This window comes from Pristiophorus japonicus, chromosome 6 (assembly GCF_044704955.1).
Source record: "Pristiophorus japonicus isolate sPriJap1 chromosome 6, sPriJap1.hap1, whole genome shotgun sequence".
In the NCBI taxonomy this organism is placed as follows: domain Eukaryota; kingdom Metazoa; phylum Chordata; class Chondrichthyes; family Pristiophoridae; genus Pristiophorus; species Pristiophorus japonicus.
In genome coordinates, this window is record NC_091982.1 from 101,754,417 (window position 1) to 101,770,986 (window position 16,570).

General features: G+C 45.0%; 1 protein-coding gene across 1 annotated transcript in view; it reads right to left on the reverse strand.

The window, feature by feature from the left end:
* LOC139266148 (collagen alpha-1(III) chain-like) overlaps window positions 1-16,294 on the reverse strand; it is a 118,381-nt gene extending 102,087 nt beyond the window's left edge. The window contains 1 exon segment of the mRNA XM_070883993.1: window positions 16,094-16,294. Coding sequence (XP_070740094.1) covers window positions 16,094-16,294 — 201 coding nt within the window.
* Window positions 16,295-16,570: the final 276 nt, after the last annotated feature.

Genomic DNA, 16,570 nt, shown 5'->3' on the forward strand with positions numbered 1-16,570 from the left:
ACAGTGTTTAAGTAAAGAACCAGGGAAAAGAGGGGGGAGGGAGGGGAGGAAAGAACAAAAGGAGTGATTAAATTATATAAGGAATGTTGGTGCAAGGCAAAAGGGCATAGTGATGGGACAAGTGAAGAAACGAAGGAGTTGGGTCCCGAGGAGCTGTAAATGGCAAAAGCAGAACCAGAACCACCACCTGCTTTCTGAGAAAATGGGGGCAGTTGATATGTATCTGAAATTGTTGAACTCAATATTGCAAAGTGCGTAATCAAAAGATAATGGTGCTGTTACTCAAGCTTTCATTGCGATTCATTGGAGCAGTGTAGGAGGCTAAGTACAGGATGGTCAGTGGGAGAGATGGAGAATTAAAGTGACAGGCGACCGGAAGCTCGGTGGTTGTGCTTGTGGACTGAATAGAGGTGTTCAGCAAAGCGATCACCCAATCTGCATTCGGTCTCTCCAGTGTAGAGGAGACGCATCATGAGCAGCGAATACTAATAGGCAGGCCCTCTTAGCATGAGTTCTTAGGTGGCTGTACAGTCCAATAGGAGAACCACAATCTCTGTCACAGGTAGGACAGATAGTCATTGAAGGGAAGGATAGGCAGGGAGCCTGGTTTGCCGCACGCTCTTTCCGCTGTCTGCGCTTGATTTCTGCATGCTCTCAACGAGACTCAACGCCCTCCCGGATGCACTTCCTCCACTTAGGACGGTCTTTGGCCAGGGACTCCCAGGTGTCAATGGGGATGTCGCACTTTATCAGAGAGGCTTTGAGGGTGTCCTTGTAATATTTCTTCTGTCCACCTTTGGCTCGTTTGCCATGGACGAGTTCCGAGTAGAGTGCTTGCTTTCGGAGTCTCATGTCTGGCATGCAAACTATGTGGCCTGCCCAGCAAAGCTGATCAAATGTGGTCAGTGCTTCAATGCTGGGGATGTTGGCCTGGACAAGGACGCTAATATGTTGGTGCGTCTGTCCTCCCAGGGGATTTGTAGGATCTTGCGGAGACATCATTGCTGGTATTTCTCCAGCAACTTGAGGTGTCTACTGTACATGGTCCACGTTTTTGAGCCATACAGGAGGGTGGGTATTACTACGGCCCCGTAGACCATGAGCTTGGTGACAGTTTTGAGGTCTGGTCTTCAAACACTCTTTTCCTCAGGCGGCCGAAGGCTGCACTGGCGCGCTGGGGGCAGTGTTGGATCTCGTTGTCAATGTTGATAGGAGGCTCTCGAGATAAGGGAAGTGGTCCACGTTGTCCAGGGCCGCGCCGTGGATCTTGATGTCTGGGCGACAATGCTGTGCAGCGAGGACAGGCTGGTGGAGGACCTTTGTCTTACTGATGTTTAGTATAAGGCCCATGCTTTCATATGCCTTGGTAAATATGTAGACTATGTCCTGGAGTTCAGCCTCTGTGTGTGCACAGACGCAGGCGTCATCCGCGTACTGTAGCTCGACGACCGAGGTTGGGGTGGTTTTGGACCTGCCTGGAGACGGGGAAGGTTGAACAGCTTCCTACTGGTTCTGTAGTTTAGGTCCACTCCAGCGGGGAGCTTGTCAACTGTGAGGTGGAGCATGGCAGCGATGAAGATTGAGAAAAGGGTTCCGCAAAGCGATCACCCAATCTGCGTTTGGTCTCCCCAGTGTAGAGGAGACGCATCGTGAGCAGCGAATATAGTATAGTAAATTGAAAGAAGTACAAGTACATTGCTGTTTCACCTTGAAGGAGTGTTTAAGGCCCTGATTGGTGGGAACGGAGGAGATAAAAAGTCAGGTGTTACATCTCCTGCACTTGCACGGGAAGGAGAGCGAGCGTTGGTGGTGATGGAAAGGTGGACTAGGATGTTGCGGAGGGAATGGTCCTTTCAGAATGATGAAAGGGGAAGGAAGGGTAAGATGTGTTTGGTTGTGGCATTGCACTGGAGGTGGTGGAAATAGCGGATTCTGAGCCATTTATCTTTCAACAACGTTTTATTGCAGCGACCTGCATATTAATGGTGTCATTTCCAAATTAGCCTGAATATGCAAAGTTCACTGGTTACTCACTTTTATATTTATGAAATTGACCTGAATTTGACAATTGGGAAAGGAATTCTGTAGCTTTAGTAAAGTCACGCTTTGCTTACGTCCAGATAATTGGGTTGTGAAGAATGACATTGAGTCACTTGGCTGTATTCCAGGAAAATATTGCTTCAGAAAACCCTTCAATGTAATTAGAACACTTTGACAGGCAGCTTTTCTTTACAAGGCAACTTATTGATACACTAGTAATTATGTTGTGAAGGGCACCCTCTAGTGTTTATTCATCCACTGGGGAGCAGCAGCTCAGGTTTGTGTCTAAAGTGCGTTGTGAATTTAGAAGATTCCACAACTGTCAATGGAAAAGAGGCATTCACATCAAACGGGCCACTTAGATGAGACATATCCAGTCTCACATCAAATTCTGGGGTCCATTTTGTTTCTGACCAGATGCTCAGAGTGGTGACTGGTTGAATACAAATAGTTTCTGAATACTCGCATACAGTAAAACCTTAGTAAAAATCCTGTTGTATATGTACTCAGACGATAAACGTCATTTTATAAGATTATTGGATAAATATGTAGAGTTACAGATTTGGGGGGCTGCACATTATTTAGTTAGGTAATACTAGGATGAAACTCATGTCAAGTCCCAGGGGTAAAAATAATAGTGTGGCAGTTTTTTAAATCTATGTTTCTATTACACACGATTCACACTGGTCCCTTTATGCCACTATGGGTTCAGTACTGATTTCATAAAATATAAAGAAAAAACCTGCAAGTGCATAGACAAAACTCAATTGTGGCCTGCTGTGCTAACATGTTCACCACTGCAGCTGTACAGAGGTTAAGTTTGTTATAATAACACCCACTCCCCCCATCCACCACGCAACCCCTCCCCAACCCGCATCACCGCCACAGCATTGATCTTACTTGGAGTCCTTGGAAATAGTACTCTAATCAGTCTCCACTCCATCATATGATGCACTAAAGCTGCAATTTTAATGAAACGTTCAGAATGTCATATCCTGATGAGATGAACCTTTAATCGTTTCAAAGGCCATTTTATCTTGGTACTCGCAAGTGGATTTAACATCCTTCCAGAGTATTGATATCATTGTGTTGCCCACCGCACACACACACTTGCCCTACAAATGCTGTGTGGTGTCAAAATGATATGTTGCTTTCGGGAAAAAACATGAGCTGTTTCAGTAGCAATACAAATACTGAAGGGTCATAATGTAGCGTCTGTTCAGTCTGTGCAGTCTCCATTAGGAAGACCAGCTGCAAGCAGCTTAAATCAATCTATGGGCTATTTGAAAGAGAATCATATAACATCCAACTCCCTTTAGTGAATGTTTAAACACTCTTTTGGGAGTAGATAGTACTATCATCCAAACGGTGATTTTTATTGCAATAGTTACGGATTAATGCAAATCCAGGCCAGAAATTCAGGCAAATCTGAATTTGTTTTGATTAGGCCAGGCCAAAACTGAGCATGGCTTCAATTTGTAATACGTATAGCACAATGCGGTCTGGAGCCATTATGATTTTAAACAAAGTGTTGGTGAAGACAGCGCTGTTTGAGGCCCTCCAGTTATTTATGTTCTCTAATATAATCTATCTGTACTTTTGACACCAGCATCAGTGCAATGGTAAGGCTGGGAATTTCCTCACAGCTGCTCCAGCTCCGCTACCATAACTTTGCCGGATGTGTGGCAGAAGCAGGTGCAGCTCTTGAGGGAATTCCCTGCCTAATATTGGATTTTACCACTTGAACATGAACTTCATTTAAATGCCAGTCAATCCTCCGCTTTTAAACGCCCCGCCCAATATTCAATTCCGTTGACATCAATAGAACAGAATACCGGGTGCTTCGGCCAAAGCGATTCCACCTGCTTTGCTTGCTCGCCCCTGTCCAATTTCACCACTAAGGAGTCAACATCAAGTGTAGTCTTTAGGTAAAGTGGGGTTAGAAACAGCAGGGTATTTGGACCAGAGTGCACAAATGATGTTACATCTCTTTTTAAAGTCATACATAAGAACATAAGAAATAGGAGAAGGAGTAGGCCATACGGCCCCTTGAGCCTGCTCCGCCATTTAATAGGATCATGGCAGATCCGATCATGGACTCAGGTCCACTTCACTGCCCACTCCCCATAACCCCTTATCCCCTCATCGGTTAAGAAAATGTCTAGCTCTGTCTTAAATTTATTCAATGACCCAGCTTCCACAACTCTCTGAGGCAGCGAATTCCACAGATTTACAACCCTCAGAGAAGAAATTCCTCTTCATCTCAGTTTTAAATGGGCGGCCCCTTATTCTAAGATTATGCCCCCTAGTTCTAGTCTCCCCTATTAGTGGAAACATCCTCTCTGCATCCACCTTGTCAAGCCCCCTCATAATCTTATACATTTCGATAAGATCACCTCTCATTCTTCTGAATTCCAATGAGTATAGGCCTCCAAAGCAAGCATATCCTTTCTTAAATATGGAAACTAAAACTGCACGCAGTATTCCAGGTGTGGCCTCACCAATACCCTATATAATTGTAGCAAGACTTCCCTGCTTTTATACTCCATCCTCTTTGCAATAAAGTCTAAGGTTCCATTGGCCTTCCTGATCATTTGATGTACCTGCATACTAACCTTTTGTGTTTCATGCAACAGGATCCCCAGGTCCCATACATTCTGTCCTCATTTTTGTAAGACTATTATAAATTCCTACATCCACATTTATAATGGAAGCTGCCATGATAAGCTTGTCATGTTGTAATTACACACTCCTGCCACTCATCTGTGATCATTATGGAGCACAATATAACCTCAGGCCTCTTTTCGCTACTAATAACTGCCCCTTTGAGCCCCTCTCCACCAGCCACCTACACCCTTCCCTCTAACAAGTACAGAGCTCATGGACTTCTTTGACGTCAAGATGCAGACCATCTGTTCAGCTTCGGTAAAATATATTAGTGGTTAAAATCATGTACTGTCACTAATAAAATGAGCAATCTATATGTTGTGTATCTGTAAAGCATGCACTCCAATGTTCCGCCACCAGGGAGCTAATCCCCTGAAGTCCCAAGGGAACCCAGCATCCCTTGGGAGCACTGTATATAAACCGGCCCCTAAGGGCTGTTCTTCACTCTGGAGTGTCTTATTAAAAACTGAGGTTCTGTTACTTTAACCTCCCTGTGTGCAGCCTCATCTGTGTTAGGAACACAATAACTGGCGACGAGAAAACGAATCCAACGCAAAGATGCAGCAAACTGTGGGCACCCTGGAGAAGTTCTTGGAGGGTGAGGACTGGGAAGCCTATGTCGAATGGCTAGACCAGTACTTTGTTGTCAACGAACTGGACGGAGAAGAAAGCGCTGCAAAAAGGAGAGCGGTCCTCCTCACGGTCTACGGGGTACCGACCTACAGCCTCATGAAGAATCTTCTGGCTCCGGTGAAACCCACAGATAAGTCATATGAGGAGCTGTGTACACTGGGTCGGGAGCATCTTAACCCAAGGGAGAGCGTGCTGATGGCGAGGTATCGATTCTACACGTGCCAGCGAACTGAAGGTCAGGAAGTGGCGAGCTACGTCGCCAAGCTAAGGCGACTTGCAGGACAATGTGAGTTTGATGGCGACCTGGAGCAAATGCTCAGAGACTTTTTTGTACTGGGCATTGGCCAGGAGACCATCCTACGAAAACTTTTGACTGTAGAGACACCGACCCTCAGTAAGGCCATTGCGATAGCACAGGCGTTTATGTCCACCAGTGATAACATCAAACAAATCTCTCAGCACACAAGTGCTAGCAATGGTCATAAATTAACTGGAACTGTGTTTGTGAGCAGACATGTACAGGGTAGAACCCATGAGTCTACAACTGCCAGCAGGCCTCAGGTGACCCAGATGACTCAGAGTCCCCAACAAAGGATGAATGCAAGGCAATTCACACCTTGTTGGCGTTGTGGAGGCTTCCATTCAGCCGATTCATGCCGCTTCAAAGAGTATGTTTGCAAGAGCTGTGGAACAATGGGGCACCTCCAACGAGCTTGCAAATGAGCTGCAAGCTCTGCAAAACCTGCTAACCACCACGTGGCAGAGGAAGATCGGTCCATGGTGGATCAAAGCAATTTCGAGCCTCAGAGAGAGGAGGCAGATACTGAAGTACACAGGGTGCACACATTTTCGATGAAATGTCCACTTATAATGCTAAACGTAAAATTGAATGGCTTACCCATAGCCATGGAACTGGACACTGGCGCTAGCCAATCCATCATGAGTAAAAAGATGTTTGAGAGACTGTGGTGCAACAAGGCATTCAGACCAGCCCTGAGCCTCATCCACACGAAACTGAGAACGTACACCAAAGAGCTTATCACTGTCCTGGGCAGTGCCATGATCAAGGTCACCTACGAGGGCATGGTGCACGAACTGCCACTCTGGATTGTCCCAGGCGATGGCCCCACACTGCTTGGAAGGAGCTGCCTGGGCAAAATCCGCTGGAACTAGGATGACATCCGAGCACTATCACATGTCGATGAGACCTCATGTACCCAGGTTCTTAACAAATTTCCTTCCCTTTTTGAGCCAGGCATTGGAAACTTTTCTGGGGCGAAGGTGCAGATCCACTTGGTCCCAGAGGCACGACCCATTCACCACAAGGCGCGAGCGGTACCTCACATGATGAGGGAGAGAGTGGAAATCGAGCTGGACAGGCTGCAACGCGACGGCATCATCTCCCCAGTGGAATTCAGTGAGTGGGCTAGCCCGATTGTTCCAGTACTCAAAAGTGATGGCACGGTCAGGATTTGCGGCGATTATAAAGTAACTATTAATCGTTTCTCGCTACAGGACCTAAGGCAGACGACCTATTTGCAACGCTGGCAGGAAGCAAGACGTTCACCAAGCTTGACCTGACTTCGGCCTACATGACGCAGGAGCTGGAGGAGTCTTCGAAAGGCCTCACCTGCATCAACACGCACAAGGAACTGTTCATCTACAACAGATGCCCGTTTGGAATTCGGTCAGCTGCAGCGATCTTCCAGAGAAACATGGAGAGCCTACTCAAGTCGGTACCAACATGGTGGTCTTTCAGGACAACATATTGGTCACGGGTCGGGACACCGTTGAGCACCTACAAAACCTGGAGGAGGTCCTCCAGCAACTGGATCGCGTAGGGCTTCGGCTGACGAGGTCGAAATGCGTCTTCATGGCAACAGAAGTGGAGTTTCTGGGGAGAAAGATCGCGGCGGACAGCATTCGGCCCACAGACGCCAAGGCAGGGGCTATGAGGAACGCGCCCAGGCCACAGAACGTCACGGAGCTGCGGTCGTTCCTGGGACTCCTCAACTATTTTGGTAACTTCCTACCGGGGTTAAGCACCCTTTTAAAGCCCCTGCATGTGTTATTGCGCAAAGGTGAGAACTGGGTATGGGGAAAAAAAACAAGTAATTGCTTTTGAGAAAGCCAGAAACATTTTATGCTCCAACAATCTGAATGACCCTGTGTATGTGCTAAACTATGGACGTGGTCCCAAGTGGATCGCGGGCACGGTGATAGCTAAAGAAGGGAATAGGGTGTTTGTAGTCAAACTAGACAATGGACAAATTTGCAGAAAACACCTGCACCAAACGAGGCTGCGGTTCACAGACTGCCCTGAACAACCCACAGCAGACACCACCATTTTCGAGCCCACAACACACACCCAAAGGATCAACGACACCACACCGGACCAGGAAATCAAACCCATCACGCCCAACAGCCCAGCAAGGCCAGGCTCACCTAGCAGCCCTGCAGGGCCAACAACATGCCAGCCCAGCGAGGGCACAGCCAACACACCAGAACAGACATTTGTACCGAGGCAGTCCACCAGTGAAAGAAAGGCTCCCGACCGCCTCACCTTGTAAATAGTTTTCACTTTGACTTTGGGATGGGGGTGGGGGTGGGGGGGTGATGTTGTGTATCTGTAAAGCATGCACTCCCATGTTCCGCCACCAGGGAGCTCATCCCCTGAAGTCCCAAGGGATTCCAGCATCCCTTGGGAGCACTGTATGTAAGCCGGCCCCTAAGGCCTGTTCCTCACTCTGGAGTGTCTTTTTAAAGACTGAGGTTAGACTGTTACTTTAACCTCCCTGCGCAGTCTCATCTGTGTTAGGAACACAATACTATACATCTAATAAATGATCATCAAATCTGTAAAGTGCATATCTCATTTCCACAATATTATATTTGTCCCTGATTGACTCAAATGCTAAATTCAAATAACCATTAATCAAATGGAAGGAATCCTACCAATATACATGTAGCATCTTAAAAATAACTTTTGTGGGTTTTCTTTTACAGAAAAACTTTTACTTCCCTCAGCAACAGGAATTAGCCTCAAGCTGACCTCGGGATATGCCTATTGACATCACCCCCTCACAGAGAGTAGTTGAGCAGTTAAACAATCAGAACACTGCTCTGGTTCACTTACATCTTGTGACATTGAAGGGATGGGTCAAGTTAAACAGAATTCCAATTTAGACTCCATTAGGCAGTCTCTTTATATCTATTAGAAAAGGCCACAAAGGACAAAACATTTACGGTAGCGGACACTAAAAATATCCCGACAGTGGATAGTCAAGGGGCTATATGGGGGGGAGGAACTTACACAATCACAATCACTAAGGAGGTGGTACTCAGTAAGATAATGGCACTAAAGGTGGATAAATCCCCTGGACCTGATGGCTGGCATCCTAGGGTCTTAAGAGATGTAGCGGCAGGGATAGTGGATGCATTGGTTGGAATTTACTAAAATTCCCTGGATTCTGGGGAGGTCCCAACAGATTGGAAAACTGCAAATGTAACGCCCCTATTTAAAAAAGGAAGCAGACAAAAAGTAGGAAACTATAGACCAGTTAGCATAACAGCTGTGGTTGGGAAAATGTTGGAGTCCATTATTAAGGAAGCAGTAGCAGGACATTTGGAACAGCATAATTTACTCAGGCTGAGTCAGCATGGATTCATGAAGGGGAAGTCATGTTTGACAAATTTGCTGGAATTCTTTGAGGATGTAACGAACAGGGTGGATAAAGGGTGGATGTGGTGTATATGGACTTCCAGAAGGCATTTGACAAGGTGCCACATAAAAGGTTACTTCACAAGATAAAAGTTCACGGGGTTGGGGGAAATATATTAGTATAGATAGAGGATTGGCTAACTAACAGAAAACAGAAAGTCAGGATAAATGGTTCATTCTCGGGTTGGCAATCAGTAACTCGTGGGGTGCCGCAGGGATCAGTGCTGGGACCCCAACTATTTACAATCTATATTAACGACTTGGATGAAGGGACCGAGTGTAACATAGAAACATAGAAAGTAGGTGCAGGAGTAGGCCATTTGGCCCTTCGAGCCTGCACCATCATTCAATAAGATCATGGCTGATCATGCACTTCTGTACCCCTTTCCTGCTTTCTCTCCATACCCCTTGATCCCTTTAGCCATAAGGGCCACATCAAACTCCCTTTTGAATATAACTAACAAACTGGCCTCAACAACTTTCTGTGGTAGAGAATTCCACATGCTCACAACTCTCTGAGTGAAGAAGTTTCTCCTCATCTCGGTCCTAAATGGCTTACCCCTTATCCTTAACCCTTATCTGGATTCCCCAACATCAGGAACATTCTTCCTGCATCTAACCTGTCCAATCCCATCAGAATGTTATATGTTTCAATAAGATCCCCTCTCATGCTTCTAAATTCCATTGAATATAAGCCTAGTCGAACCAGTCTTTCTTGATATGTCAGTCCTGTCATCCCGGGAATCAGTTTGGTGAACCTTCGTTGCACTCCCTCAATGGCAAGAATGTCCTTCCTCAGATTAGGAGACCAAAACTGTACACAATATTCAAGGTGTGGCCTCACCAAGGCCCTGTATAACTGTAGTAAGACCTCTTTGCTCCTGTACTCAAATACTCTCGCTATGAAGGCCAACATGCCATTTGCCTTCTTCACCGTCTGTTGTACCTGTATGCCAACTTTCAATGACTGATGTACAATGACACCCAGGTCTCGTTGCACTTCCCCTTTTACTAATCTGTCACCATTCAGATAATAATCTGCCTTCCTGTTTTTACTATCAAAGTGGATAACCTCACATTTATCCACATTATACTGCATCTGCCATGTATTTGCCCACTCATCTAACCTGTCCAAGTCACCATGCAGCCTCTTAGCATCCTCCTCACAGCTCACACTGCCACCCAGCTTAGTGTCATCTGGAAACTTGGAGATATCACATTCAATTCCTTCATCTAAATCATTAATGTATATTGTAAATAGCTGGGGACCCAGCACTGAACCTTGCGACACCCCACTAGTCACTGCCTGCCATTCTGAAAAGGACCCGTTTATTCCTACTCTTTGCTTCCTGTCTGCCAACCAGTTCTCTATCAACCGCAGTACATTACCCCCAATACCATGTGCTTTAATTTTGCACACCAATCTCTTGTGTGGGACCTTGTCAAAAGCCTTTTGAAAGTCAAATACACCACATCCACTGGCTCCCCCTTGTTCACTCTACTAATTACATCCTCAAAAAATTCTAGAAGATTTGTCAGGCATGATTTCCCTTTCATAAATCCATGCTGACTTGGACCGATCCTGTCACTGCTTTCCAAATGCACTGCTATTACATCTTTAGTAATTGACTCCAACATTTTCCCCACCACCGATGTCAAGCTGACCGGTCTATAATTCCCTGTCTTCTCTCTCCCTCCTTTTTTAAAAAGCGGAATTACATTAGCTACCCTCCAGTCCATAGGAACTGATCCAGAGTCGATAGAATGTTGGAAAATGACCACCAATGCGTCCACTATTTCTAGGGCCACTTCCTTAAGTACTGGGCTGCAGACTATCAGGCCCTGGGGATTTATCGGCCTTCAATCAAATCAATTTTCCTAACACAATTTGCTGACTAATAAGGATTTCCTTCAGTTCCTCCTTCTCGTTAGACCCTCGGTCCCCTAGTATTTCCGGAAGGTTATTTGTGTCTTCCTTAGTGAATACAGAACCAAAGTATTCGTTCAGTTGGTCTGCCATTTCTTTGTTCCCCATTATAAATTTGCCTGATTCTGACTGTAAGGGACTCGCATTTGTCTTCACTAATCTTTTTCTCTTCATATATCTGTAGAAACTTTTGCATTCAATTTTTATGTTCCCTGCAAACTTACTCTCATATTCTATTTTCCCCGTCGTGGTTAAACCCTTTGTCCTCCTCTGCTGAATTCTAAATTTCTCCCAGTCCTCAGGTTTGCTGCTTTTTTTGGCCAATTTATATGCCTCTTCCTTGGATTTAAAACTATCCCTAACTTCCCTTGCTGGCCATGATTGAGCCACCTTCCCCATTTATTTTTATGCCAGACAGGGATGTACAATTGTTGAAGTTCATCCATGTGATCTTTAAATGTCTGCCATTGCCTATTCACCGTCAACCCTTTAAGTATCATTCGCCAGCCTATTCTAGCCAATTCACGTCTCATACTATCGAAGTTACCTCTCCTTAAGTTCAGGACCCTAGTCTCTGAATTAGCTGTGTCGCTCTCCATCTTAATAAAGAATTCTACCATATTATGGTCACTCTTCCCCAAAGGGCCTCGCACAACAAGATTGCTAATTAATCCTTTCTCATTATACAATACCCAGTCTAGGATGGCCAGCCCTCTAGTTGGTTGCTCGACATATTGGTCTCGAAAACCATCCCTTATACACTCCAGGAATCCTTCTCCACCGTATTGCTACCAGTTTGTTTAGCCCAATCTATATGTAAATTAAAGTCACCGCTGATAACTGCTGTACCTTTATTGCACGCATCCCTAATTTCCTGTTTGATGCCATCCCCAACCTCACTATGACTGTTTGATGGTCTGTACACAACTCCCACTAGCGTTTTCTGCCCTTTGGTGTTCCGTAGCTCTACCCATACGGATTCCACCTCATCCACGCTAATGTTCTTCCTTACTATTGCGTTAATCTCCTCTTTAACCAGTAACGCTACCCCACCTCCTTTTCCTTTCTGTCTATCCTTCCTGAATATTGAATACTCCTGGATGTTGAGTTCCCAGCCTTGGTCACCCTGGAGCCATGTCTCCGTAATCCCAATTACATCATATCCGTTAACAGCTATCTGCGCAGTTAATTCATCCACCTTATTACGAATGCTCCTCGTATTGAGACACAGAGCCTTCAGGTTTGTTTTTTTAACACTCTTTGTCCTTTTAGAATTATGTTGTAATGTGGCCCTTTTTGATTTTTGCCTTTTGATTTTTCTGCCCTCCACTTCTACTTTTCTCCTTTTTGCTTTGACCCCATTTTACTTCCCTCTGTCTCTCTGCACAGGTTCCCATCCCCCCTGCCCTATTAGGTTAAATCCTCCCCAACAGCACTAGCAAACATTCCCCCTAGGACATCGGTTCCAGTCCTGCCCAGGTGCAGACCGTCCAGTTTGTACTGGTCCCACTTCCCCCAGAACCGGTTCCAATGTCCCAGGAATTTGAATCACTCCCCTCTTGCACCATTCCTCAAGCCACGTATTCATCCTAACTATCCTGCTATTTCTACTCTTACTAGCACGTGGCACTGGTAGCAATCCTGAGATTATTACCTTTGAGGTCCTAATGTAGCCAAGTTTGCTGACGATACAAAGATGGGAGGAAAAGCAATGTGTGAAGAGGACACAAAAAACCTGCAAAATGACATAGACAGCCTAAGTGAGTGGGCAAACATTTGGCAGATGGAGTATAATGTTGGAAAGTGTGAGGTTATGCACTTTGGCAGAAAACATCGAAGAGCAAGTTATTATTTAAATGGAGAAAAATCGCAAAGTACTGCAGTACAGCGGGACCTGGGGGTGCTGGTGCATGAAACAAAAGGTTAGTATGTAGATACAGCAAGTGATCAGGGAGGCCAATGGAATTTTGGCCTTTATTGCAAAGGGGATGAAGTATAAAAGCAGGGAACTCTTGCTACAGTTATACAGGGTATTGGTGAGGCCATACCTGGAATACTGCGTGCAGTTTTGGTTTCCATATTTAAGAAAGGATATACTTGCTTTGGAGGCAGTTCAGAGAAGGTTCACTAGGTTGATTCTGGAGATGAGGGGGATGACTTATGACGAAAGGTTGAGTAGGTTGGGCCTCTACTCGTTGGGTTTCAGAAGAATGAGAGGTGATCTTATCAAAACATAAAAGATTATGAGGGGGCTTGACAAGGTGGATGCAGAGAGGATGTTTCCACTGATGGGGGAGACTAGAACTAGGGGGCATAATCTTAGATTAAGGAGCCGCCCATTTAAAACTGAGATGAGGAGAAATCTGTGGAATTCGCTGCCTCAGAGAGTTGTGGAAGCTGGGTCATTGAATAAATTTAAGACAGAGATAGACAGTTTCTTAACTGATAAGGGAATAAGGGGTTATGGGGAGCGTGCAGGGAAATGGACCTGAGTCCATGATAAGATCAGCCAAGATCCTATTAAATGGCGGAGCAGGCTCGAGAGGCCATATGGCCTACTCCTGCTCCTATTTCTTATGTTCTTATGTTCTTATTTTCCTACTTACTTTGTACACCATGGTATAATGTTCCTGTCATTACATAGCAGGATATCCTCCAACTTACTGAGCACAATATCATGCGAGATCTGTGAGGAGATCTGTATGTAAAATTGTATGTTGTCTGTGCCCAAATAGCCTCAAAAGTGCTTGTGATACCCTTTTTGTGAAATTGTGATTTGATACCCTGGACTGTTACACCTCAAAATGTCAACGGGACAAAAAAAATCATGATTGACTGAAATAACCATCGATTCCCAAATTAATCACGGGACTGATTCAAATAAAGAAGGTCTTATAATCCATTTAATAAAATCATAGAATCATAGTATAGTACAACACAGAAGGAGGCCATTTGGCCAACATGCCTGTGCTGGCTTTTTGAAAGAACTATCCAATTAGTCCCACTCCCCAGCTCTTTCCCCATAGCTTTGTAATTTCCCACTTCAGTATTTATCCTATTCCCTTTGGAAAGTTACTATTGAATTTCCTTCCATCACCCATTCAGGTAGCACATTCCAGATGATAACAACTCCCTGCATCATTTTTTTCCTCATGTCACCTCTGGTTCTTTTGCCAATCACCTTAAATCTGTGCCCTTTGGTTATCGACCCTTTAGCCATTGGAAACAATTTAGGGAAGAAATTTGGTCACACCTCTGTTGCGGCACTAATCCAGGCGGAGCGGTACTTTTAGCGCCTTGAAAAAGTTTGTACCTCCTGCTCAGAAATTCGTCAGAATCGTTCGAAGAGCTGATGTTGCGCTAAAACAGCCTTTGCGCAACAGGGCGCTAACGAAAGTTTGGTTGGTACATTTTGCGGATGCATTGCGCATGTGCAGAACTCCGAATCAGATCTCAGGAAAAGCCGACATTAAAGAAGCGGCATAGTAATACATTAAAGTTTTCAAAATCACTTGTTTTCAATCTGTATTGTTATGTCTGTCTGCCACTGCAACATCAGAGGCTTATGCACCGTGCTGTGTGTAAACGTTGCACTGATTGTGACCTCTGAGGGAATTGCTTCCTCATCCCTTTACGTAGCCACCAGTTAACGAATCTGCAAGCCTGTACCAACTGTTTTTCCAGACATTGTTCTTGGCGGGTGCTAAATGAGGCGCACACACCGAATTTACCAACCGGAGCACAAGCGTGGGCATTGCAGCAGGACTGACGTCAGGATCGCACTGATTTGGGCTCCCGGTGAGTCTCTAATGAATTTTCGGTCGGGGCACTAAAAGTTGCATTCCCGATCAGTAACCTCTTATGCTCTCATTAACGCCCTCTCTAGCCACTAACTGAAGCGCTAGACAACCAAAAATCCAGCCCCTTTTCTTTATTCACTCTATCTAAACCCTTCAAGATTTTAAACACCTCTATCAAATCTGCTCTTGGCCTTCTCTGCTCTAAGGAGAACAACCCCAGCTTCTCCAATCCATCCACGTATCTGTAATCCCTCATCTATGGAACCATTCTAATAAATCTCTTTGCCATGCTCTCCAAAGCCATCACGTCCTTCCTAAAGTGCAGTGCGCAGAATTCAACACAATACTCCAGCTGCTGCTAAACTAGTGTTTTATACCGATTTAGCATAACTTCCTGGCTTTTGTACTTTATGCTGCTAAAGCCCACGATCCCATATGTTTATTAACTGCTTTGTTAACCTGTCCTGCCACCTTCAAAGAACTGCACACAAACACCCTCCGGTTTCTCTCTTTTTGCACCCCCTTTAAAATTGTACCATTTAGCTTGTATTATCTCTCCTCATTCCTCCTTGCAAAGTGTTTCAGCTCACAATTTTCTGCGTGAATTTCATCTGCTATGTGTCTGCCCATTTCACCAGCCTGATTAAGTCCTCTTGAAGATTACTATCTTCCTCACGGTTTACTAAACTTCCAAGTTTCGTTTCATCTGCAAATGTTAAAATTGTGCCCTGTACCCCCAGGTCCAAGTCATTGATGTATATCAAAAACTGCTGTGGCTCTAGTACAGAATCTTGGGGAACTTCACGCTATACCTCCCTCCAGTCTGAAAAACAGCCATTCACCACAACTCTCGGTTTTATAACCCATAGCCAATTTTGTATCCATACTGCTATTGTCCCCTTTATCCCATGGGCTTAAATTTTGCCCAGTATGTGGTATTTTATCAAATGCCTTTTGAAAGTCTGTATACACAACATTAACAGCACTGCCCACATCCACCCTCTCAGTTACCTCATCCAAAACTCAATGAAGTTAGTCAAACGTGATTTGCCTTTAACAATCCGTGCTGGTCTTCCTTTATTAGTCCATGCTTGTCCAAGGGGCTGTTAACTTTCTCCCAGAATATTGTTTTTAAAGCTTTCCCACCACTGGCTGGGAAAGCTGACTGACTGGCCTGTAATTGCCAGGTTTATCCTTCTCCCCTTTTTTGAGCAAGGGTGTAATATTTGCAATCCTCCAGCTCTTTGCCACTACTCCTGAGGATTTGCAGATTGTGGCCAGCACCTCTATAATTCCTACCCTTACCTCCCTCAGCAACCTAGGGTGCATCCCATTCAGACCAGATGACTTATCTACATTAAGCACTGCCAGCCTTTCTAGTATCTCCTCTTTATCTATTTTTATCTCATCCAGTATTCTGGCAACCTCTTCATTTACCATGGCTTTGGCAAAAACCTGTTCCTTGGTAAACTCCGATGCGAAATACTCATTTAGTTCCTCAGCCATGCCTTCTGCCTCCACTAATAGATCTCCATTGTGGTCCCTAACAGGCCCCACCGATCCTCTGATAACACTTTTACAGTTAATATGCCTATAGAAGATCTTTGGATTTCCTTTTATGTTAGCCGCCAATCTATTCTTGTACTTCCTCTTTGATCCTCTTATTTCTTATTTCACCTTTTATATTCAGCCTGATTCGCCCTTGTATTATCAAGCTGGCAGCTGTCATGCACCCCCTTTTTCCACTTTATCCAACTCTCCAACTCCTTCCTCATCCAGGGA